Source organism: Chelon labrosus, assembly GCF_963514085.1.
Source record: "Chelon labrosus genome assembly, chromosome: 7".
Classification (NCBI taxonomy): Eukaryota; Metazoa; Chordata; class Actinopteri; order Mugiliformes; family Mugilidae; genus Chelon; species Chelon labrosus.
The window spans coordinates 16,248,783-16,272,917 of record NC_140343.1 but is presented as its reverse complement, the minus strand read 5'-3'; the positions used below and the strand labels follow the sequence as shown (position 1 = coordinate 16,272,917).

The following is a 24,135-nucleotide window of genomic DNA, read 5'->3' as shown; positions in this document are numbered from 1 at the left end:
ATTCTGAGTCTCCTGGTGGCAAGCCTCCGGAAACACAGAGACTATTCTTTACATGATCTGACAGCTATTTGCAATAAAAAAATGTTAAAAAAAATACCCACCCCTCCTTTTCTCCCGCTCTTTGATTCCACTTGCACAGTCTCTATCCCACTGTCAGATAGCTACATAACAGTCGTCATCTTCGCGGAGGCTGAGGCTGACACACTGTCCCCGAGCACCGCTGGTAGAAATACCATTTGAACGGCTGATCGTTTAAAACTTAATTAGACAGAATGCCTCGTGGTTTTTAGAGCGTACTGAAGTTTGCTTTACACCACTGATGTTGGAAGAGCATCTTTGCACAGCAGAGAATCACAAGAATAACGAAAGAAATAACTCACTTCCCCCCAACATACAGGAAAATGCTTATAAATAATGATGTTTTTCTTCTCTGTAATTCTTAAACTCAACCTCTGCAAACTTCATATTTGTATGTGTGTCTCCTTTCTCTGTCTACTCCCTCCACCTGCCCCGTCTGTGGGCCAGTGTTCGGCGGGAAGGGGGTGAGGTTCACCACTAGTGAGGATGTTTACCCAGAGAAGGGTATGTTGCACTCATGCTCAAGGCTTGAGACATCCAGGACTCCCAGAAAGCCTCCAGACCAAAGCCCAGTTCCCTCCACCTTCCACCCCTCCACCCCCTCATATGCATCCTGAAACTCCCCTGCCTGCTCAAACTCATCCCAACAGACAAGGGCGATGCACAGACCGAGCATACTTCCTCTCTTTTTCTCTCTCTCTTTGCCTCTGCCTTTTTGCAGACACATACTGTACATGCCCACCACGACAAAAAGGACACTGACTTTGTGCATTGATGCATGAAATGTGCACACTGATGTCTGTATGTAAAGAACTGCACTGAATACATACGCCATGGACGGTATGTATGAGCAGACACTAAAGCATGATGTGCGGACATCAGACAAGAATAAGAGAAATGCATTGAAATGTGGAGAAATCCTGATGCAGCATGATGTCACAGAGAGTGGCCAGAGGGCTAAGAGAGTGTGTGTGTGTGTCTGTGTGTATACACGTGGATGATTGAGTGACTGAGCAGAGCAATGTGACCGAGCTACTGTCCTTAAGGTTGTAGAGGCAGATTATTGTCTGTGTGTGCAAGAGGAAATCCTTTTCTCCAGAGTTGCCGCCCCTCCCAAGGAGAGACGCCAATGAAGAGGAGTGGGATTATTATGAACTTGGCGATGGCTGTGAGCTCAGTTTGCCTGGGAGGGCTCCCTGTCCTTGTCTGCTCTATCGTCGCGCGCAAACACAGGGAGTGGCGGAGGACACATATGAACACCCACACAGCTCCCACATGCAGCGCAAGCCTTCCCTAAAGCAACCATGAGAAAGGGCGTCCAGCTCATTCCCATCCACAGACTGAGCCAATCAGATGCAACCCCTCGGGCCAGGTGGTCTGATTTCTGTCACTTTAGGTTAGGATAAAAAAAAAGATGTGAGTCTTTCTCACATACAACATATTCACACACACGCGTGCACACGGGGAGATACTGGAGGTGTATTCATTTAATTTAGTATTTGTGTCCTGTTTGAGGATTTGATGAACATTTACGATTGACGGACGCCTCAGATGGACAGCTCAGAGATGTAGAAGTGAATCTATAACTCCTCAAGTTGTGTTGTTTTCATAGAGGAAGAAGACTGGAGAAATTATGTAGCGCAAAACATAAAAATATACCACTATAGGTAAATACAAATGAAAGGATGGCAGTAAAATATTTGTGTTTTTAAACCACTGATCTGTATTTCAGTGCTTTGAATTCATCCTTTTGAAACTTCTACCAGCTAACTTCAACTTCTGACATTTCAAAATCCTTGGGCATCTAAATTCAGATAGATGCTCAAGCTGCTCTGTCTTGGATCGTACTAATTACAAAAAAATGATCAGTTCCACTGAGACTCGGATTAACCATGGTAGAATTAATGTTAATGTGGATTTCAAGTTCAAAATGAGCAAATAGTTGTTGTTTTTTTCACTTAAACTGAATATTTGGATCTAATAAACTGAATGAATCAGTATCGTGTTTAAAGGTTTTTCACAGTGAAATTAAAATACCCTGGGAAAAATTCAAACAGCGAGATTTAATTAAAATGTTTCAGAATTGTTCTTTTGCAATTTTTTGCAAAGTTTTCAGTAGTGGTTAAATTTCACAATTAGTTGCTCATTAAATTAAAGTTAGCCCGTGTGCATAGAGAACGAAACAATGGTATTCAGTTCATCCTTACGGCAGCTGCTGGATGTCCTTGACTGAATTCTGGGAAGCAAATGAAACTCTCCTGTCAAACAGATTTCACTCAATAGTTTCTCCAGCTATATTAGAGTGAATGATTAGAGCAGGATGAAGGAACAAAGCTCAGCTTATTCTTAAGAACTCTGCTGGCTGCTGCTGAAAGAGGACTTTGATCAGTGGTGACTGTCATTCTTGCATCCTGCAGGCTGTGAGCAGCATTATTTGCAAGTGAAATAATCGAGTTGTGAATTTGCAGAGAACTCGTGTGGCACTTTGGCACAATCGCAGCATGACTCGGGCTTAACGTCTATTCCGGTGACGGTTCGCAGTATGGGACAAAATGTGCGCAGTGGTTGTTGTGTTTGTTTAAGAAGAAAAAGATGCATTTTCTTGGCAGCATCTTCCCGCCTCGTGGCCAGCAAAGTTTCTTTCTCATCTTTAATGGACGTCCTCCACAGAGTAGACGAGGCCAGATGGATGACGGCTGCTCTCTTTGGTCCTACTGGCAGCGAGACCAACAATCCCATAATGCTCCCTTGAGAGATGCAGAGAGCTGCATGCCAGGAACACTCTGCCGTCTAATTCCCACAGACACCTTGTTTAGTGGGCGGCTGGTTAAAAACGCACGCACACATGCAGGCTGCTGGTCGCCGCCACAAAGATACCAATAACAGAGTGAAGACACTAATTAAAACACTGAAAATGAATGTCCATCTGTCACTGTATCCTTCTGGAGTCGTATGTGGATATAAACCACTTGTTCACATGCAGCACAAAACCACAGAGGAAAGATTTGACCACCATCTCCCTCCCAGACAAAATAGTTAGAGCCTGAATGGAGCCATCAATAGGTCAGCAACCCAAAGACATGAAACTGTGTCGAAGTCTCCATCTGGAATGAAGAGCGAAAATAAGTTTGATATTTGCGGTTAAAATGCATCATCCCAGAGATACTTGATCAGTTTGGGAGCTAGTGAATTTGGAGGCCAGGTCAACACCTTGTACTGTGTTTCATGTTTTTTGAGTTGTTCCTAAACAACTCAGGCTGCATCCTGCTGGGGATGGCTGCTGCCATCAAGGAGTGTCATTGCTATGGGGTGGGGGTGCCTGGTCTGGTCTAGGTGGGTGGTACATGTCTAAGTAACATCCCACATGAATGCCAGGTCCAAAAGTTTCCTAGCAGAACATTGGATTTTCTTTGTTTGTTTTGTTTTAATGTTGTGGCTGATTGGTGTATAACACCCTTTATCTATAGAATATCATCTCAGATGAGGAAAAACATTAACGGGCAAATGCGGAAGAGAACTCAACAGCGATGGACAGACAGACATGCAACCGATACGGGTAACAGATCGGATCATATTTAAAGGGCAGAGTGAAATCATGGATCCAAAACTTGACAGCGCATTATTCTGCAAGTTTGGTTCGGTTGGGCCTGCACCAGATGCCGGGCTGCCTTTCTCTCACTGTATGGTCCTCCACTTTCTCGTCCCACCTCTTACCATGCTTGGGTAAAAAGTCTTTACCAAGGAATGGGCGTGTCCACCTGTCTAGATCCATCCGAGCATGCCTCGACCTGACCTGTGTCGGGGGGGGGGGGAGACCACACTGTCAGCTGACCTTCTTCTCCAACGTCTCTCCTGTCTTCTTCTCTGCCTCTTACTAACCACCCTGCATCCTAACAGACACCACGCGTCTATGAGTGGGCACAAATCACCACCTTCTCTGAATTAAAATGAATACCTCTCATCTGCTGAATCTGTAGAAACACTGTTTCTCTCTAGTCTCACCATCTATCTGCTTGACTGTAGCTGCAGAGTTGTTCAAGACAATCCAAGAACTTAATGTGTCTTGTAGCTATATTTAAAAAAAACTTATGCCCACTCATAGCAGCTTTGTCTGATTGTCCACTTCCAGACCACAACATATGCACAAACAGATCACTATGCTCTATTTTAAGTCCTCCTGTTACAAAAAAAAGATTTTCACATCCAGAAAAGTTTGCATATTTAGTAATCTGACAAATCTCTGCAAGGTTATAGCCGAATCCATTTCAATGTCCGTTCTGTGGAACTGAAATGGAGCTGGTCTGCTTTTTGCGTCAATATGTGCAGGAGGATTTGGAATAGAGGACACAGTGGCTTCTGTTGATGTTTGGTCTGTGACAGGAGCACGAGTAGGCCTAGTTTTTCAGAGTCAAGGGTATTAACAGCACCCTCACTGTCTATCTCTCTCTCTCTTTCTGTCCCTGTGATGTCAGGCTCCGGGGTGGACGACGCCGTGGGAGAAGTGTCCATCCACGTGGAGATTTTCACTCACCCTAACACCGGAGAGCACAAAGTCACAGTCAAAGGTATGGGAAAACACATTATTGATTTCACTTCTGTAAACTGGGTTAATATGGTGAGTTTTTCTTCTTGACACCAGGAATAATTAGACAAAAGCTGTCCCAAATTAAAGTCCACTCCACTGACAGTGGCAGAAAATACTGTGGGTGGTACAACATCGCCATAACTGAGCACTGGCATCTTTTCAGCAGACTGAAAATCTACAAAATAACATCCCAATTGTACTTTAACTAACTTGACTAGAAAGTAGATCTGAGGCCTGAAGGAAAGTACACAGGGTTCTCTTGTTCTGAGTTTTCTGTTCACTCCCTCTCCTGCTGCTCCACATTTTCACATGTTTTCTCCACATAATTCTCTTTCTCACACCTTCCCACTCTCACTCTTCTATTTCCTCTCTCTTTCTCTCGCTCTCCGTCTCAGTGGTGGCTGCCAATGACCTGAGGTGGCAGACGCAGGGCATATTCCGGCCCTTTGTGGAGGTCTACATCATCGGCCCTCACCTCAGCGACAAGAAGAGGAAGTACGCCACAAAGTCGAAGAATAACAGCTGGGCTCCCAAATACAATGAAACCTTCACTTTGTAAGTAGAAGCAGTGATTGGTTGTGTTGGGGTGAATTGTAAGGCTTTGATGGAGATTCTTGAGTAACACCTCTGCGTCCCCCCGCTCTGCAGCACTCTGAGCAATGAGGTTGGTCCCGAGTGCTACGAGCTGCAGGTGTGTGTGAAGGACTACTGCTTCGCTCGAGAGGATCGCACCGTGGGCATGGCCGTCCTCCAGCTGAAGGACATGGCGTCCAAAGGCAGCGTGGCCTGCTGGCTGCCGCTGGGCAAACGCATCCACATGGACGAGACAGGCCTGACCGTCCTGCGCATCCTCTCCCAACGCAACAACGACGACGTGGCCAAGGAGTTCGTCAAGCTCAAGTCCGACCAGCGCTCCGCAGAGGAGGGCCGCAGCTAAGAGGCGATCTAAAATGCACCAAAGCCCAATCAGACGTCGCCACCCGCTCCTGCGCTGGAGCACTCCTGAGCCACCGCGAGCCACTGCCCTGAAGATCCAGTGTTGTAAAAGCACAGATGAGACCACGCATCCAATGCTGTAAATACATTTATGTCAGAGGGAAAGCGACACATTTTCTCCAAAAAGCACCAGTGTCTAGATGTTAGCAGCCATCTTTTTGATTAACAACACATGGAGTTTATTCATAGAGGATATATCTACTTTCTTCTATTCACAGAGGAGGGTCATGCCATTCCACACACACACACAAACACACATACGCACCTCGTTTGACTGGTCAGGGTGACAAATATCTTGTAGCCTTTAATATGTTTGGCTTTCTTTCTCACTTCTTCTCTGCCTTTTCAACTCAACCCCCTCTTTCCTTACCTCCCGCCTCCACTCGTCCCTTCCCTCGGTTTGCACCCGCTTTAGAGAAGGGACCGCAAGTGCCAACAGATAAACGCTGAAATATGCCAAGACCAGCCCTAAGCACAACAGGACCAACTGTCCAACTGACCCATAAACAACAACAACAACAACAACGATGCCTGCACGGCCTCATACATTCCAGATATCGGGTTGGGGGACACACACTAGGAACAAAGCACTATTTATTTACTTACGTTTACTATTTATTTACGTCCTTCTTCCAGATTATATTTTAATAATTCTATATATCATGATAGATGAATATAAATATAATATAAACTATGAAGGAGATATGTAAAGATACATACAGGATACATTCCATGGACATGTGGTACTTGAAAGATTGTCTTTTTCTGTCCGTCTGTCCGTCTGTCCGTCTACCCTGTAACAGAGCACACTGCCTGACACCCTCAATGCCTTCTGTCTTGTTGACCCTCGTACAGTGTGTCTGACTCCGGTGCAGAGTGACCGAATCTGATGAGGGCAAGTCTTCAAGCACTCATCAGAGTACACGTGCAAGACTGAGCGAACGCGAAGGTCTGCGTTCGAGCACAACGTGTGTTTGTACTGTGTCGACCTCATGTAGCCGCCCGTGTTGCCTGTTACCTGTAAATGTAATCACAGAAAGCCATCTCAAGCAAAGAACGTCACACAGGGTGAGGGGATGGAAGGGGTGGGGGGTCATATTTGGATTAGATTATATTGTCTGTTTTTTTTTGCAAGGACAAAACTTTTATTACTGTAAACATTCCTCAGCCATCCTATACTGGGTGTGTGAGCGGCGCATTATGGAGGGACCTTTTATGAAAAAAAAGGCAACTGCCAAATAAAGTCCTGCATGTATAAGGAGATGATACGCCTGTGAGACACTATTTTGCAAAGCGACATCGTCTGAGGTAAAATATCTGCATGGGTACAAAACCACAAAGCGCTAAATGTCCCAACAGCCGTGGTCCCTAACGATCCATGCAGTAAACTGCTGTAAACCCTAAATCCTGATTGAGAAGTAAGACCTCTGCTAAAGGGCTGCAGATCCAGACCAACGCCGAGTCTGGATCTGACATCTAAAAGAGGGCCTATTCATGCCAGTGTTGTAGTCTAATCATTATAGAGTAGTTAGTGGGAAGATTTAGAAGCACAGGGTCTTTGCTGCACCCATAATAACACCTTTTTACTCGTTTCGTTCGTCTCTCTGGGTTATGAGATTACAGGAACTACACTTTGTTTCAAATCATCCGACAGTTCAACGAAAACCTAAAGACACTTTTGTGTGAAACTAAATGTTTTAAACTGATTATTTGCCGTTTTAGCATGTCTATTAATGCCACTTCTATTTTCTCTGAATGCCCTTTTTTATATATATATTAAAAAAAGAGTGTTTTATTTATCTATAAGAGGTTTGTATGCTTGTTGTGAACAAAAAAAAAGAATCCAGGAAAGGAAATGGTGTCAGTGACTGAGAGGAGGAGAAGCAGTGCAACAATAACAGGGTGTTCGGTTGTTTTTCTATTTCTTCCTCGTTGCTAAGTTGCCGCTAATGAGGGCCTTTCCCCCCGTGAAACCGCTTGATGACAACTGAATAATTCAAAAGGCCCCGTTATTTGAACAAGGTGTAAGAACTGAACTCTATGCATCTGATCTATAAAAAAAAATCTACGTAGAGGAGTCGTTTTTGAAGCAGTCTTATAATGTTTACATGGTGGAATATTATTCGAATTATATCAGCACAAGTGTTTGTCTGATATGTTGTAAATGCTGTCTTTATTTATTGTAACGGGCCAAACATCGCAGCCGTAGTAGAGCTGAGTAGAGACTGGAACTTGTTTGTACAGCTTTTTGGCGCAGAGGAAGCTAGTCTGGAACGGAGAATCGATTGTCGTCGTTGTAAATAGCTCAGATGTAACAAACACACGTCAGACTATGTGAAGTGAAGTTTGCTGCTCTTTTGTAGACTTGAATTTTGCTCCGGGTAACTGGGCAGTCGGTAATTATGTGTGCCCAATTTGGATATGTAGCTACTACTGAAAGATGCAGTAAGGCCATGTACACACTGGAGATCAATCGCAGAACGTTTGTGTTCATTTAATGGACCTGATGAGGAGCCAGTGTAGACGATGTGTGGCTTTAAACTGAAAACGACTTGAAGTAAATATGTTGTGTAACTCTCTGGTGTGTGCAGGGTCTTTTATTCAAAGGGGGAATCTGCACAGTTTTTAATAACTCTAAATAACAGGTACACAGTTGTCACTGGAATTGCCACGAAAACTTTATTTATTGCTGTTGACAATGATACTTTAGTCAAGGAAACACAACAATCCACAGGCTCAGTTTGCGTGTTGGGCTATCAGGTTGGCGCATGAGACAGGAATGTACACAGACGTCAAAGGAAGAAGGTAGACGAAGCACAACGATAAGCACACAGACAGGGGCGGACAGACATGCATGATCTGTCCTGTTCTGTCTCGCCGACCGGGCCACCCAGACGATGCCGGACCTGTACTTCCAGAAATGGTGCATGATAGGAACAATAAAACAAAAAGAGAAAATACTGTATTGTGCCAGCACGCATAATTATTTGATGTTAACTGCCAATCGTCGTCTCCTTTATTTTGATATTTCATTATCGTTTTCTATTTTTCAAATGGTTGTGAATATATAAATATGTATTACTGATGATGTGTAGTGGTACAAAGTACTCGCATGAGAATTTTTTTATACACGAGATGGTTCTAATTTTTTTTTATTATTATAATTATTATTATGGTTGTTCTTATTGGGGGCTGAGGTTCTCGGGACTGCACTCTCATTGTGTTTCTGCTTCCAATAAACTATGAAAAAAAAAATAAGACTCATGTCATTCACTGTTACCTAATGAAAAAAAACAACAAAAAAACCCCAATGTGCTCTACATTAGCATTAATCCCATTTTAGTTAGCCAGATCTTTTGCATAAGTAAAAGTCCCAATCAAGTGATGCAAAAATACTGCATTACAAGTAAAAGTACTGCATGAACAGAGCTGCTTAAGATAAAATGCATACGTACACACAGAAAATGTAGTTTAAGTAACTGGTTCGGTTCATTTAGAGTTTTATTTAGCCTATGGAGCCACAAGCTGAGTTTGAGGGGTCATCACATAATTAACGCAGAAGGAGGAGAAGTCCTGATTAACAAATCTGAGTGATTTGATCATTTATTGAAATGCTGTTAACAACTTATAGACAAATGTAACCCAGACCTCACGCTGTTGTCTGAAGCCAAAAAGGCAGGAAACCACTCCCTTTATCTAGTTTTTTAAAACCTTGTGTAAAATCTTCATCCCATAAAATAACTGAGGCTGTCAATAACGGAGTAGATTTTTAAAATATGTCCCTTTGAAATGTTGTGGAGTGGAAGTCTAACGCAGCATAAAGACTGTAGTATCGAATTATGTCAGGAAAAGTATTTTGATTTTTGTAGAAGCTATAATTTTTCTAATGGTAACTGGATTACAGCTATTTGAAATGACTTAAAAATATATTTTACTGAAATACACTGATCGACTGATGACCAGTCTTTAGCTAAATTAAATGGACTGGTACAAGATAGAGATATATAAGAGATGAGAGATTTATTAGAGAGATGTCTCGTATGTGACACCTATTGTGTGTTAGCATCGCTTGTTTTTAGGGGGAAAAAACTGATATAAGATTCTGCTCATAGACTAAACCTTATAAAACAGTATTTTAGAAAATACAGACCAAAAAAAAGTAACTTTCATAGTTAAACACCTCCTCCATGAGGTGATACTACAATCCTACATGTGCAGACCCGTGACTATGACTCTTGCATGTTTCTGATTTGAGGAACTGAATGTATTTAAATCCCCTGACTCAAAAGGAAATTTGCATGAGCAAAAATACATAGTTACTTTCCACCACTGCATTTTATATTATACAGATCATCCACTGTTTAATGACGTTCATGGCACTGGAAGTTATAGAAATCTTGAAGGACTGAATACGATTGAATTTGCTGAAACCCTGATAAATGTGCGTGCTGTTTTTTTTTTTTTTCCTTTAGGCTCTGCGTAGAAAGGAGATCTTGAGGGTGTCTGGGATGACTAACTGCTCAGCGCTGAGGGCGGGAGGAGGCAAGTAGGGGAACGTGACGGGAAACACTCTCCTCACGTCCATGAGGAGGTGTGGAGGCTGGCTCTCAGAGCGGCCTTTCAGAAGCCCCTAGGAGAGCAGAGTCAAGAGACCGCTGACGTGAGACGCACTCTTTAAATATATGAAACATTATGAAAGCTTACAGGTGTACACTGTACCTGGACAGTACGGATGAACTTCACTGTGACTCTTTCATCAAGATCACTATGGGGAGTGTAGAGGGTCAGAATCTTCACAATCTGTCAAACAAAATAAGAGGACAGCCGCCAGTTAAATACATAAAACCAAATGTTTTTTCCTCAGGACAAATAACAACAGCCCAACAGACCCACCTGCTGGCTGGAGAGGGAAGTGCAGGTCTCGACAATGGCTTGTGCATCGGCATCAGTCTTCTTCCCCACCTGCAGCAGCTGAACCGCCTGGATGAGGGGCTCCAGTGTGGCCACAGCGCCCCCTGCATGTAGACCTCGGCTCCGCAGCCACTCCTCCAGGAGGCTCAAATTGTAGCTAAGAGAGGAGATGACTGTTAATATGTTCATCAGTACTTGAGTCCTGACATGCGACGTATAAAACAGCTTTGCATTCAAATTCTCAAATATTGTGAATGGGGGAATTAATATTTTAATGTGACATAAACAAACTTGGCTAATGGATATACTGAAATGGATTTTTCACATTTTTTTAAAATACTACTGCTGACCGGAACGCAAATGACCGAATATGAATTTAAAACCTGGCATATAAAGTTGTTTGTCTAATATTAAAGACAGATTTTCCTGAGAATAAACTGCGTAATGTCAACTTTGCAGACATTTAATGTGATATCATTAAAAGAATATTTAATTCTCGGTGTACTGCATGTTTCTACCGTATTTGCAAGCCACGACTCCAGCTGCACATGTCTTTCCTCAGCATCAGGCTGTTGAAAGCAGAGGCACAGATGAGGTAGGTGAGCTGGTAGAAGGCCTGCTCCATCAGCTTCTGGGGCAGATCTTGGTGCGTCAGGGCGGCGTAAAGCCCTCCGAGCTCCCTCAGCACAGACGCCATGGTGGGCGCATCGCTTCCGACGGGCCGGGGATCTGAGCCCGCTCTCTTCCTGGACAGCTTCATCGCAGAGCCGGACAGACCCGGGATGGTCTCACTCTCCAGCAGGGCGGGGACTGAGGGAACAGGAGGAAGTAGGAAGTAGGTAAGAGGAGCAGCAGAGAGGAGAGCAGCAGCGGCAGTGTCGTTGCGGTGGTACCTATGATGTTTTGCAGACGTGACTCAGTGATGCTGAGGAGCTGCTGATAGGCTTGGATACAGAGGTCACTCAGGGAGCGGAGCAGGTCGCTCAGGTCAGCAGTCAGTGCAACCGGTTCATCCGAGTCTAGGGCCTGAAAAGTAATCAGTCCAGTCATACAGACATATAGTACGAGACTTTTTCAGGCAATCAAAACTACTAGTACCATGATTATGTTGATTAAGTTCCTGCTACCTGTTTTTGTGAGTGCTGGTTCAACAGGTCATGCAACAGACAAGTGTTTTTCAGCCACAGAGCAGTCATCTTTATATCATTACCATATTTCTGCAGAAAGAGATGAGAAAATAGTCATAATGTTATTCACGAATTAACTGAAAAAGATGACACTGTGACAAGATGTGTTTATGTTTATGTGCGACATACATATAGGACAAAACAGTCACAGTAAAAGTTTCAAAGTTACTCGTCGATGTCTTTTCCTAAGTGGCAGTCTACATGACACGATGTGAACTTCCTTTATGCATTAAACCTCAGCCATATGGCGCACAGAGCAGAGCTCAGGTTACCTTCAGAGCTGCCTTCATAGCGGTGACAGCGGCGCCACAGAGCGACCGAGCGCGGGCCTGATCTCCACCGCAGTCGGCCTGGCGAACGCACAGGAAGAGCACGTTGGCAGGCAGGCCAGGAGGCAGAGACAGGGCGATGTCAACGCGGATGTCTGGGAGCACAGACAGCGAGGGCAGCGGTGGCAGAGAGAGCAAGGTCAGGTCATACGTGATGGATATAGAAGTTAGAGTCACAGTAAAAGTTCATGGAGCCACATCACACTCAGACGCTACAAATCGCCATCACTTATAATTAAAGGTTTACAAGACCATCTTGAGACTTTTACTTGGAGAACACAACTCGGTTGGTTAAATATCTATAAGGATGATAATGCAATTCAAGGATCCTATGCAATTGTTGGTATTCATTACAACCAAAGTTTGGTTTTTACTTTCCTGTTCCCGTCTGGTTCTCACAAGATTAAAACCGATGGAACAAAATAACCTACATCAGCGATAAACACTCATTTTTAGCTTTTCATCCAGGTTTACTAATGTTCCTAAAATTATAATGTGCTCTTCTGAATGTGCTTTCTAACCGGTTGCTGCACGAACCTCTGACATATATCCCTGTTCACTCAACTATACTGAAATTAAGTATATTAATACTACGGTTAATAGTACGGTTACTCTAAAAGGTTGTTATTTGTGCCTGTCAGTTGAGACTCTTGAACGGAAAAATATCAGAATTAAAGAATCACAACAATGAATGTGTTCAGTTTAAAGTATGTTCTGATTTCTGTTAGCTGGCATTGGACAATTCTTTAATAATAATCATTAATAATCATTCATGGATAGATGGATGGATGGATGACACAATGGTGCATACATGTCTTTCATTGTCTCAAATACACTAGAACTCATACCAGAGAGAAAAAGGAAATCTCACCTGTGATGAGGTTCTTGATGAGTTTGGTTTCGTCCCTCTTCCTACATTCCAGTAAACCAGTGGCTGCCGCTGGCTTCGGCTGTGACGGACAGGAGCCCAAGCCCATGAAGGAACCTGCTAAGTAGATTGGAGAGTTTTTTCTTTTTTTTGTGCACTCTGTTTTTAATGATATTTCTCCACTTATCATGTCCTTAATGATCAAAATGTATGTCAGCTGAAAATATTACTTTATTTGGAAGGGAAGCATCAATACGACCAAGTATTTTGTTTTGAAAGTGCATAGGAAACCAACATCTAGACAACCCATGGAGATGCCAGTGGTCATAGACGACCAGTGAGCTTCAGTACTTCATATCCATATTTAATACTTTTAGAAGTGGTTGGCCTCCTACTCTTGGATCCTTACAGCCTTGGGCTCTAATACACCGCCTCTTAAATCAATATGGCAAACTGAGGACAAAACTGATTCAATTTAAAACTATAAATAAAGTCTCAACCCCATCCAGGCTAAACAGAGTAGGTTTGATTGACAGCTTGGAGCGCTGGGGGTGCCTTGATATTTGAGGCTCTCTAGTTCACATGCTTTGGAGTTGCACACAAATACAGACATTTTAGTCTGCCACACACATCGCAAAGAAAACTGATGAGACATCCCTTTCACCCCTAGTCTTTTTATACCGGGGGACCCCTAGGGGTGGAGTCATCTGCCTCTACATCAAGCTGATTGAAACCAGAGCCACGTCTGCACATTCACCTCCTTTGCGGTTCACTTCACTCAGTCAGCTTGCTGCCCCAGAGCAATTATTACATAGGCTACTTGATAAAGTGGAGGAGTGCCACCTGAAATGGGGGGGGCAGTGTCCTTTCATATTCACATATTTAACAAGCCATAATAATTAGCACTTTTTACATTTCAATTAAACTCGAAAATACACCAAGGTAGATGCCTTATGAGATGATATTAAAGACCTAGATTACCTTGAGGATTGCCAGGTTACAGTCGGCACATAAAAACACAATCCAGTGTCAAATGTCAGGAAGGTGAACTCTCACCTTGCGTCACGAGTCGTCTGAGTGTGACCGTGTTCCTGAGCTCCCTCAGTTCCCTCCTCAGCCTCAAACACTCTTTCTCTTTGGCCTCCAGCATTTCCTGTAGATCCTTTGCAAAGACACACGTATATATTGGCTCATTATACTAAGTAGCCATAGTAAGAGCCAGAAGACATGTGCAGCTTTACTATGACCTTTGCATAAGAATGAGAAAGCAGGGATTAGATGATTTTTAAGAAATCATCAATATATGTCCAAAGTGCTAAAGCATAGACGGCTTCTTTGGATAAATGTCCTTACAAGTTTTCTCTTTCCTTTTCCAGCTCTTACCTGTCTCTGTGCAGCTGAGGAAGAACCAGAGACGGCTTGACTGAGCTGACGCCTCAGAGCCTCCAATTCCTCCTCCCGCTGGTCGCGCTGGTTACGCAGCTGGTTCTCCAGAAACCTGAAAGATAAAACAGGTCGACTCATGAGTTAATCCGCCAAGTAATAACCAGAACAGGAATGAATGAGTGAGCAGCGAAACACTGACTTGTTGGCCACTCGTACAGCATCGTAGGCGTGCGCCAGGTCTTCTCCTTTCAGCTTCACGGCCTGATCTTTGGCCACATCCATCTTCTCCATCAGCTGGTCCTGTCACCACAAACACGAGCACAATGAAATACTACAGTGCTTTACATTCATGTGGGATTTATTTTAGTAAAATGTTTGTGACTATGTTCACTAACCAATGGAGTTTCAGCGCCCCACACTGATATTTTCCTCTCCAGACAGGGAGATGTCACGCTGATCCTGCGGGCCACCTCGGGTGAAGGAAAAGCAGATGGGAACGGTGACAGGGAGAGCGGGGTGAGAGACATGGGTGACAGCGGAGTCGGGGACGGAGAGGGAGGCTCGAAGCTCAGACTCTGGGCGGAGTCGTTCCTCCTGTGGCCCTTGGTTCGCTGTGTTGTGAGGAGGACAAACACACTTGGTACAAACAAAACAAAACTTTTCTTTTGTTACCAAACTAGTATCTGTAAGTGCAGTCGCGGACCTCCGTGAGCAGACTCATCTCCTTGAGATTGTCGTATCTCTGCTCCAGTCGGGTGAAGTCTCTCAGGAGGCCCTGATACTTTCTCCTCTCCTCGTCCAGCTCCGTCCGAAGAGCTGCACACGCCTGAGACACAGCCTGATTCACACTCTCTGCACACATACACAGAGAAGAAGGGGGGAAGGAGCAGATACAAAGTTTATGAAAGAAGCAAAGAGGAACAGAATAATTCAGACTGTGTGATGCTGGTGAAGTAGAAGCCTGCCTTCTTGATTTTTTTCTTGTTCAAGCAAGCGAGCAGATAGATCCTCTTTCTCTTTGACAAAACTCTCCTTCTCTTTCTGCAGCGCTTGCAGCTCCTTAAGGAATGAGACAGAAGCAGAAAATCATTTAAATTTTGAATTATTCAATACAACATAAAGGACTGAAGTGTTTCTAGGGTTAGGTGGCATACTTGTTTGAGTTGAAGGATCTCCTGGGCAGCTTTCTCCTCAGCTCTCTTCCTGTCCTCCACCTCCTTCTCGCTGATAACTGGTAAAAGCTGACGCTCCTGTTTCTGGCTTTCTAGTTTCTGTATCATCGCCTTCAGGGCTTCCACCTCGGCACTCGAGGCTTCACGCTCTGCTTTCAGGGTCTCTCTCAAAGCAGAGCTCTCCCTTGCCTGGACAGACGCAAGAACAACTTGATCACATGAAGACAAAATGAAACAACCTCCTGAGACATTTCATCGCTAAGATCAACCTCCTTCACCCACCTCCTGGTCTGCTCTCAGCTGCAGCTGCATCAGTTTGACTTCCATGCCCTTGTTGAGCTCTCTGTACTTCTCCACTGAGCGGGCCTCGGTCTTCAGCTTCATCAGCGCCCTCCTGGCAGCCCTGCGGCGCGCGCAGCACTGCATGAACACGACCGCTGCTCGTACTCGCCTGTACGCCTTCCTTGCCAACCACCCGCGCACTCTCGCCTGAAGCAACACAGCGGCCCTCTCTGCCACCAACTGAGGAACGAAGATTTAGATTTTAAACCAAGCTTCCAACTTTTCGGAAAGGTGAATAAAAACACATTGTACACAGGGGGAAAAAAAGGGTTTGGATGTCATTTCTCATCAAGCAGCTGCTATTAAATACTGACCAGCCTGTATCTGCGACGGGCCTGAGTGCCCCTGGTGAAGGCTTGGATGGTGATGGTGGCCTGTCGGATCATGAGGAACAGCCGTCTGACTGCCACCATACGATAGGTCTTCTGGATCACTAAGGCCACCTTGGTGTAGCGCAGAGTCAAAGCCAGTCTGCAGCCGTGTGAAAATACATTTTATGGGAAGGGCTATGTCATAGTGTGTGGGACATTGACACACAAAATATAACAGAGCTGGCACTATTAAATTAAATAATTTTTTGCCACTAAAAGTATAAACTCTGGAGAGCACACTTGAACAATAGGTTATTTTTTCCAATAAAATAAAATAACAGTAAGAAAGTACCTTATTAAGAAGAAAATACATAAATAGACACAGAAAGACAAATATCCATTTTAGTCCTCACCGTCTGGCCAGAGTTCCTCTGCTGTATCTCTGTATGGTGACGGCTGCCCAGAGGATCCTCTTGTACCTGATCCGTGCCAGCAACCCCCTGACCCGACTCTGGATGATCACAGCGGCCACACGCAGCCTCTCGGCCCTCAGCCTCTCCAGAAGAGCCACCTGGCCGGCACGGAAAAACACTTTGGTCTTTCCGAGGCAGTACTGGTCTGGGTCTGTGATGAGCTGAGGCAGGGCTTGTCTGCATGAGGCCTGGGCCTGCTCCGGGTTCAGAGGCCCTCGGAGCAGAACGTGATACCTGCTGAAGAACTCCTCATACGTCCACCTGAGTACACAGATTTAGCACAGAAATCTCTGAGAAAACAGTTTGATGTTCTTGTTGCATCCAAAACTGAAAGTTAAAAGTCCTTTATTTAAAATTGTCCCGTGGTTTGACACATTTTTGGAAATCATGGATGTCAAGTCTTCTGGGCAAACAAAAAAAGTAAAATTAATCGGTTTCAACGTTTTATATGTCATCTGTATATCATATTCAATCAGATACTAGGTTTAATTTCTTTACATGGCTTTCAGTTCTCCACATTGTTCTCATAAAACATGGCGGGCTTTGTAAAGACTAAAATGAATGTCAGTACCTGGATGGATAACCCGCAGCGCTGATTCGTATAGTCTCCAGCACACCACAGGCTCTCAGCTGCTGGACTGTCCTCTTGGGGTCAAACCTAACAAGACAATGACATTACAGGTTGTTTAGTGCACACACCAATACACAAATAAAACACATGCTTAGAGACTTAGCTGTTAAGGGGCACGCCAAATGAGAACTCACATAAAAGGCTCTTTGAGGTCGTTGGGTTTAATACAGCGGACGTAGTGAGGGGTGGTGCTGTTGAGAGTGTCCATTAACATCTGCAAGGACTGACGGAACTGACAGGAGACAAGAGAAGGAACAATTAACAATTATCAGTTGAAAAAATGCTGGAAACTGAAGCTGAAAAAAAAAAGAGAATCTCACCTGGAAGCCTACAGTCAGCCTATGATCTCTGGTGGCTCTTTTCCCAGAACGAACGCTTCCATTGGCCACAGAAGGTTTGTTTCCCTGCTGCTGGAACAACTCAGCCACCAGCTCAGACTGATTCACACACGTAGAGAATGAGACTTTCATTAATTAGAAATGATACGTGGATGAATGTGTGAGACTTCTATAATTAGCACATACCTGACTCGCTTTGAGAATGTTAATGAGCTCCTCAAAGACCGTATCTCGATTCTTGTCTAAAAACCCATCACACTCATATTGAACCTGATGAAGAGAAAGAAAACTGTCACTGCTAACACAGACACACTGAGGAGTACTACACTTTCAAACAATTGCACACTCACTGGAGAGCCAAGTAAGAGATGCAACACCATGTCACTCACCGTGTCAGCAAAGTGCAGAACGATGAAGGCGCTGTTGGACATGCGAGGTTTTCGGAAGTGAGGATGGGGCTTGCTGGTCAGGTGTTGGTCGTACAGCTTCCGCACCCAGCTTTCATCTGAACCTTTAGGCATCTGGATCAATCGCACACAAACACTTGTCACAGGGGCATGAGCTTAGCAGATCATCACTAAAACCCCCAAAAATATTTAACTTGCAAACATGTAAAGAGTTACGAAAACAAAGTAAAGAAGGAGGCACAGCACGACTGACCCGACACTCCTCATCTAACAGGTCCAACATGCCCAGTTGTCCCTCTATGAGGTTGATGCACTGCTGATTGTCGCTGAACTCAATCCTGCTCCAGGCCAGCTCCTCCCGAACGTACTCCTCCTGCTCCAAGTGGAACACATGCTGCAGAAAACCAAAGACAAATCAAGTTATTATAAGGATACACTTCATATACTTATTTCCCGTATTTGTGTAAGCTCTGTCTCTCTGTTTGTCTCAGTTCTAACCTGCCTTCATCCTCTCTGATGTGGTCAACTGATAAATGTCTTTGCATCTATTAAGGCACAGCATTTGTTAAAGCAGCAGGCAATAACTCAAAAAAAAGTTTACAGAGGCAGACAACCTGACCATCCTCAGGATAAAGATGGACTGGAAGACTGCTCATATGTGTCTATGAGTAAATATATGATTTTGGAAACATTTAATATCATAGTAGAGAAAGTCTATTCTCTATTCTCTGGAGTTAATATGAAATGTTTATTTTTTAGGAACAAGTATTCAGCATGAAGTAGAGGTTAAACGACTTCCCTTTTTTTAAGTCAACTAAAATGTGGCGGAAGAGGAGTCGACGTCGACTAGTCGATGATGTCACACATAACACAGTAGAAAGTAACGCTTTGCAATAATGAAATCTATGTGCTTGACCTGAATACATGCATTTCACGCAAAAGAAGCTAAGGGGGTTTTTCTGCAAGGAAATGGAAGCTTGAACGTGGGATACTCTAGCCCAGCCAACACATAAACATTGGTCTGACACTTCTAATATGCGGCTCTCGCTTGGCTGCAGCCTACATCCTATATAAATCGGCAAGTCATTACCGTTTAATAGTACTTCACAGCATGTTGTCGTGTACGAGCCTACATGAAGCCGGGATAGAAAATGCGTTAGGCCTATATCTCCAAAGCCCTTTCTGTGTATAGCAGCCACAGACCAGCAAATTGTTGATGTGCAACCTCCTCTGCTCTGCTAGTGCCATTTCAGATTACTGTGCATTGCAATGGTACTGTTGTATTTCAGGATTGTCTTACATATTCTGCATGTCACGGTAGAATGGGCTTAATTTTGAGTGAAGTATTTCCACACACTTCATGAACCGCTGCTAGTTTGCTGCGATGACTGACTCACCTATTATCCATGTTGTTATAGTCACGTGATCGGCGACTAGTCGACTTCCGCTTAAAGTCGCGGTACAGTAGTAAAGTCGACTAGTCAACTAATCGGCACACCCCCTAGCATGAAGCAGTATTTATAACCTAAGCTAGATTGAAATACCCCTGCGATAGATGGTACACACACACATTGAAACACAAAACCAAAACAACACAGAAACAACACACGAAAACAAAAGACACATAAAAAAATCACACAAAATATAAACTATTAATGAATGATGATACATAAAACAACAACCACAAGGTCTGGACTCTCCTCATGTTACTGAGTAGGCTAAGAGTCTGTGAGAGGAAGGACCATAAGAGCCTGGTCATTAACACTTTTTTAGTTGAGCTTAAAATACATCAAAAAATATCACTGAAATGATCAAGACTTCTAAGAACATGGCAATGGTGTGAACCCATCGGCATCCTGTTCAAAATCTAAGTACACCAGCCACTTTATGTCTGTTTGTCATGTGCCTTAGTTTTTATTCTATTTTTTATATACACTTTATATAGATATATATAATCTTCTTCTTTTTTTAAATCTCAGATTTGTACATTTTATGTTTAAGTTGTTAAACCGTAGGCCTTTGAGGAAAGAAATTTCAATCCTGCTTATGTGTTGCAAGTGTCAGAATTTACAATAAAATTGACTTTGACTTTGATGTTTCCTTGTATGAAGCTTGATCTTTGTAGATGCTACTTCCACAATAACTTAATAAGACAATGAAATCCATGAATATATTTGCAGCAAATGGTACATGGTAAACAAGTCTAACAATTTGAAGTTTTAGGTGTGTCCGGACCTGAACAGCTCAATGCTAGAAGCTATGAAATGAGATAATAATATATTATTTATAGCATTATTCATCTAATGATAAAACCAAACTGTGAAATGTGGAAAATATACTACAAAGGCTGAATTCTTAAAGAGACAGTAAAATGATGTGTCACATGCATGCATCTAAACACACAGGATACAAACACATGCACTGTTCACAACAGAGAAAGAAAGACATCTCTTCCTGTCACATGACTTACCCTGTTGAACTGCTGCTGTAGTTTCTCATTTGCATAATTTATACAGAACTGCTCAAAACTGTTCCGCTCAAAGGTCTCAAACCTGCACCAAGACAGAGAGACATTTGTAAGTCCATGTTAAAGACTAAAGATATTAACCATGTGTTGCTTATGGTCACTCACCCATAGATATCCAACACTCCTATAAAGGACTTGGTGTGTCTCGTCTGTGTGCGCAGGGCTGAGTTGAGCCTCTGGACGGTCCATGTGAACAGCTGACCGTAGATGTGTTTAGCAAGAGCATCTCTGGCTTCTAGCGCCTGCTGACCGGACATGGGCTTAATGAGCATCTCTCCTCCTACGGCCAGTCTACGATGGCACAGCCAGTGAGCCGTCTGTGATCCCTCAACTCCTAACAGCTTAGAGAAGACAGCCAGGGATCTGTCCTCTGCCTGAGGAGGAAAACAAAGAAGTGGTTGCTCAAAACCAAATTTAATAACCAAATTTCAAAACCAAATTTAACAACATTTATTACATCAATTTGACTCCGGTCAGAACTTCTCCCACTGGCTTGGATGTTGACATTGCCCAGATGCAGAACAGCTGACAGGATCCTGAAGAGCTCCATCTGCTGGTCGGGCTGCACACCTGCAATTTCAGCATTCATAAGAATTGTGTGTTTTATCTTCAAACTTGTGCTGTGTGTGAAGGTTTAAAAGCATATACTGTACCCAGAATGGTGAAAGCATTGCGAGTGCGCTCCAGGTCTGCTAAATCATCAGTACCAGGTATCTGCATCTCTCCTCCCTGGTTAGTGTAGCGGAAATGCTCAGGCGCATCTGGAGATAGATAGATAGACAGACAGACAGACAGATAGACAGATAGATAGATAGATAGATAGATAGATAGATAGATAGACAGATAGATAGATAGATAGATAGATAGATAGATAGATAGATAGATAGATAGATAGATAGATAGATACTTTATTAATCCCGAGGGAAATTCAAGCATCCAGTAGCAGTAACATACACTGAGGGTGTTTACAATGAGAATGGTGTAATATACAAAGTAGACATGGTAGTATTTTGAGAATAAGCTCCAGGGGTGGCCTGTAACTGAATCTCACCCAGTCTGAGCGGCCTCATCTCAGGCAGCTCTCTGGAGGCACACAGCTGATAGAAGATGTGATAGTTTCTCTCTGCTGACGCCTTAAAATTTAAAGACAACATTCATGAGCATCTGCTTGACTAATGCAAGGCATCTGTGACACATCAGCTTTAAAAAGGCGTGAACCGTCTTGACCCTAACCTGGAAGACGACCCTTGACTTCTCCAGCAGGTACGTCCTCATGTTTGCCCCGATGATGTCCCCCTTTCTGCCAAAGCCAATCTCGATATACTTCCCAAAGCGGCTGCTGTTGTCATTTCGAGTGGTTTTAGCATTGCCGATGGACTGCAGACACGAAGACAGAATTATTTTTTTGTCTACTTTTTAAACAATATTTATACCTGAGAGGAAAACCGTTAGTCCCTCACCTCCATGATAGGGTTTGAAGCCAGGACCCTCTCCTCCACGCTGGTCTGCTGCGCCGCTCCTCCGACCACAGCGAAGTATCGCATGGTGAATTTGGCTGAGACGGTTTTCCCCGAGCCAGACTCCCCACTGATGATGATAGACTGGTTCTTCTCCTCCCTGCGCACACAGCCAGAGTGACAATTGAATCCTACACAGTGGAGTCATGCTGAGACTTCTAGTGTTGCAGGAAAGAAAGCTATTCTCTGTACAATTAAAGACGTCAGCAGATACTCAGGGCCTGTTTCCAGTGACTCCTGACCTGGTCATGGTGCGGTAGGCTTCCTCAGCCACAGAGAAGATGTGTGGTTCCATGTCGGTCATGTCCTGACCGCTGTAAGCATCTATCACCTCTTCTCCGTATATGGGGAGCTGGTCGTAAGGATTGATGGCCACCAACACAATACCTGGAAGGACAGGTAATAAAAAAAATGTTTACTGACAGGATATACACAGGATATGCAGTAGTGTTCATATAAGTAGCTTTACATTTAAACTAATAATCAAAATTAAACCAACCTCTTTACAATAAAAGAAAGAAGATGATATAAAAATGTTCTAAACAACAAATACATCCGGTAAGACTCTGTGGCATTTCAAAAACCACTCAGCAGATAATCTACATCTACAATCAGTTTTAACCTTTGACCCGCCGTCATACAGACAACGTTATAAGATATAACCGCGCGAACAGAAGCACACAGGAGCTGCCTGTTTCTGGCTCGGTGCCACCAGAGATCTTAAAGATCTGCTCGCGCCGTCCCACTTCTGGCTGAACAAACAAACCTGTCATCGTATCAGTGCTCACCGCAGTACGTGTAAATGCTGTTGTAGTCCAGGAATCGAACCCGCAGGTTGTGCAGCACGGCCGGTTCGTGGAGAAAGCTGAGGGCCGTGAGATCATTCTCACCCTCCAGTATTTCGGGGTTTCCCAGCGGTGGGAGATCAGAGGGTGAGCCAACTGGGTATTGGACTTTCTATCAATGGAAGAGGAAGTAGAAAGATGTTTTTTTTTTGATGAAGACAATTTCAGATGAATCTGTGGCCAGTTTAATGGTACCGCATGTCTTACATCTCCATTGGAGAGCTGTAGCAGCAGTTGTTTCTCCCCAGGCTTATAGTCATGGAGGAGCTGGGCTGAAACCCACACTGCATCTGGGTCAGGAACCCACACACATGCCCCCTAACAAGGAAACAAGCCGAAGTGAGTAAAACCTGGATAAAACGGTTTGACTGAATAAGAAGAGGTTAGAGTCATAGTACAGGATGAACTCAATCTGCATGTGCTGGACACTTTTATTACAGGAAATTTTATTTTGAAACACTGTTCATATAAGATGTCACACTTCCTTGCCCCACCTAGTCAAGAAATTTGTCACCCATCAGCATAAAAGGCTCCTAAACAGTGTTAAAAATTAACGCTGGTCATCCTCTCTCTATGTTGCCTGAATAGATAACCCATTAGTTGCCACCACCTGGCCTAATTCCCTAAATCACTTAGAAATGTGTAGACTTAAAGAGGATTTGGTCCTCACACACTGTGTAGACACTCAGTACGCAGTGAGGATTTAACTGGACACGTTGCTTAAGAAATAAGGTTAAAAGATTTTGCAGATTTTTTCCAGACTTTACTTTAATGACAAAAATAGAAATACTAAGGCATGTGATACGAACTCATTCACAGACAGGCATCAATAGCAGAATTACTTTTACACCTTAAAAGATTTGTCATAGTTAGAGGTCCCAAAAAACTGTTCATTGTTCAATGAATCAACTTTTAAAAAAAGAAAAAAAATCCCAGAACTTATTTGTCCATCTTACCTTGCTGTATAAGTCCAGTGTTGCCATGTTTACTCCTTTAAAGTATGTGAGGAATCATAGTTCAAAACATCGGATAATGTAACATCTGTCCTGTGAAGGAAAACAGCCGGTATCCTCCGTTTTTCTGCCCAGGTGACAGTATTTTTGCACTTTGTTCAGACCCACATAAAGACACGCGGACTGTCGGGTTAACTGTTAATCTGCAGGGAGATGCAGCCATTGGATGCGTACATTTGAAACCAGGTCTGCTTCAGAGACGTCTAAATGAAGGGTTTA

The 24,135-nt window shown here is 43.6% G+C and overlaps 2 protein-coding genes across 2 annotated transcripts in view; one reads left to right on the top strand and one right to left on the bottom strand.

Moving 5' to 3' along the window:
• unc13a (unc-13 homolog A (C. elegans)) overlaps positions 1 to 5,600 on the top strand; it is a gene marked incomplete at its 3' end in the record, with an annotated part of 41,405 nt that extends 35,805 nt beyond the window's left edge. Inside the window, exons 39-42 of the mRNA XM_084548801.1 lie at positions 526 to 582; positions 4,551 to 4,643; positions 5,059 to 5,218; positions 5,312 to 5,600. Coding sequence (XP_084404927.1) covers positions 526 to 582; positions 4,551 to 4,643; positions 5,059 to 5,218; positions 5,312 to 5,600 — 599 coding nt within the window. The remainder of the gene's footprint in view (positions 1 to 525; positions 583 to 4,550; positions 4,644 to 5,058; positions 5,219 to 5,311) is intronic.
• Positions 5,601 to 9,681: 4,081 nt separating this feature from the next.
• LOC311491060 (unconventional myosin-Va) lies at positions 9,682 to 23,972 on the bottom strand. The gene is made up of 35 exons (XM_084548910.1): positions 23,860 to 23,972; positions 23,111 to 23,221; positions 22,847 to 23,015; positions 22,301 to 22,445; positions 22,002 to 22,158; positions 21,775 to 21,918; positions 21,593 to 21,674; positions 21,195 to 21,302; positions 20,999 to 21,111; positions 20,647 to 20,915; positions 20,485 to 20,566; positions 18,268 to 18,408; positions 17,997 to 18,128; positions 17,794 to 17,877; positions 17,590 to 17,706; positions 17,404 to 17,501; positions 17,210 to 17,296; positions 16,579 to 16,899; positions 16,169 to 16,325; positions 15,795 to 16,034; positions 15,495 to 15,701; positions 15,306 to 15,399; positions 15,044 to 15,192; positions 14,736 to 14,951; positions 14,540 to 14,640; positions 14,338 to 14,452; positions 14,011 to 14,116; positions 12,958 to 13,071; positions 12,030 to 12,181; positions 11,698 to 11,787; positions 11,464 to 11,596; positions 11,089 to 11,380; positions 10,553 to 10,727; positions 10,379 to 10,459; positions 9,682 to 10,289 (listed from the first exon to the last, which is right to left on the bottom strand). Exons 1-35 carry the CDS (start codon positions 23,884 to 23,886, stop codon positions 10,128 to 10,130), a joined length of 4,971 nt encoding a protein of 1,656 aa, XP_084405036.1. The 5' UTR covers positions 23,887 to 23,972; the 3' UTR covers positions 9,682 to 10,127.
• Between the last annotated feature and the right edge of the window lie 163 nt (positions 23,973 to 24,135).